General features: G+C 49.3%; 1 protein-coding gene across 1 annotated transcript in view; it reads right to left on the reverse strand.

The window, feature by feature from the left end:
- Positions 1 to 471: 471 nt before the first annotated feature.
- LOC311116495 (uncharacterized protein) overlaps positions 472 to 1539 on the reverse strand; it is a 34461-nt gene continuing 33393 nt past the window's right edge. The window contains exon 19 of the mRNA XM_084191574.1: positions 472 to 1340. Coding sequence (XP_084047700.1) covers positions 1133 to 1340 — 208 coding nt within the window. The 3' untranslated portion in view covers positions 472 to 1132. The remainder of the gene's footprint in view (positions 1341 to 1539) is intronic.

Here is a 1539-nt window from a genome sequence, read left to right on the forward strand (position 1 = left end):
GCAGTGTTGGCAGTGTTTCATCCACAGGGGGGCAGTGTTGGCACAGTGTTTCATCCACAGGGGGCAGTGTTGGCAGTGTTTCATCCACAGGGGGGCAGTGTTGGCAGTGTTTCATCCACAGGGGGTCAACATTGGCACAGTGTTTCATCCACAGGGGGGCAGTGTTGGCACAGTGTTCCATCCACAGGGGGGCAGTGTTGGCACAGTGTTTCATCCACAGGGGGGCAGTGTTGGCACAGTGTTTCATCCACAGGGGGCAGTGTTGGCAGTGTTTCATCCACAGGGGGGCAGTGTTGGCACAGTGTTTCATCCACAGGGGGTCAACTTTGACCTTTTAACAGTTGCTTGGTTGGTAGATCATTTGATCTAAACATGCAGTACAGTTATCCTGTAAATGTTGAAAACTACCTGCACTGACAACTTGAGGTCATAAATCCCTTTGAATTATTTCAAGGAAAAGGCTGAAATGAGTTATTCTTCAAATATCGGTTTTAATGTGTACACATGAACCTGAGCAGTTATTTCCCTTAATCTGGGACTAATAATACAACTGTTAATAAAATTATTTATTTATAACAATTATTATTACAACTTCAATTGTTAAAAAATTTACATATATTATAAAGCATATGTAAAATGACCAGCCAAATGGATGCAGATCTATACCCACCCCATAGTAGAAACACAAGCATTTCACTGCACCTGCAATAACGTCTGCAAATCTGTGTACACAACCAATAAACTTTGATTTGATTTAGATTTGATGTAAACACACCTAGGAGTGGAATCTGATTGGACTGGCTCCAAGTAGGCAGGGCCGCCTTGGACTTTCTCCTCGGCCGATTGGCCAAAGCTGCTGTCTGTCCACCCGGTCCAGAGAAGCCCCTCCCCCCTATCCAGCGCTAACGCTCCACATGATGAAAAAAGCCATCAGAAAACTCAGTGATCTCATCACAGCTGTTTTTTCTCCCTCTCCAGTTAAGACTATTATAGTGAAAAGTGAGGAGGGGGTAGAGGAGAGAGAGGTGTTCAGGCCTTGAGCCTCCGTCACCCCTCCCCAAACTGGGATGGGTTTGTGCGTTCTTTTGGGAAGTCAACAGTGTTACGGTGCTGTGAGGACTGGCTGACATCTCTAACCCCTCAGGCTGGCTGTAGACTCGGTGGCCAGGCTGAGGCTGGGGGTCGGGGAGGGGGTAGGGCTGGGGGAGGGGGAGGGAGAGGGGCTGGGCGAGGAGGGAGAGGGGGAGGGGGAGGGGCTGGGCGAGGAGGTGGAGACGCTCCGCACCTCCCGATACTCCTCCTGGTCTGGATGGAACCTGGTTATGTGGCTCACCACCACACTGGAACAGAGGAGGAGGAGGAGGAGGAGGTGGAGGAGGAGGAGGAGGAGGAGGAGGAGGTGGAGGAGGAGGTGGTTACAGAGACTTAGTATTAGAGATCAAAGGAAACTATTCAAATTGTGGAGAAATGCAGTACTGTTCCCAGTGGCGCTGTGTGTATATAATTAGACCATACAAATAGACTGTCAGAGCCACCGGA

Source organism: Coregonus lavaretus, assembly GCF_964263955.1.
Source record: "Coregonus lavaretus genome assembly, contig: HAP1_SCAFFOLD_713, whole genome shotgun sequence".
Classification (NCBI taxonomy): Eukaryota; Metazoa; Chordata; class Actinopteri; order Salmoniformes; family Salmonidae; genus Coregonus; species Coregonus lavaretus.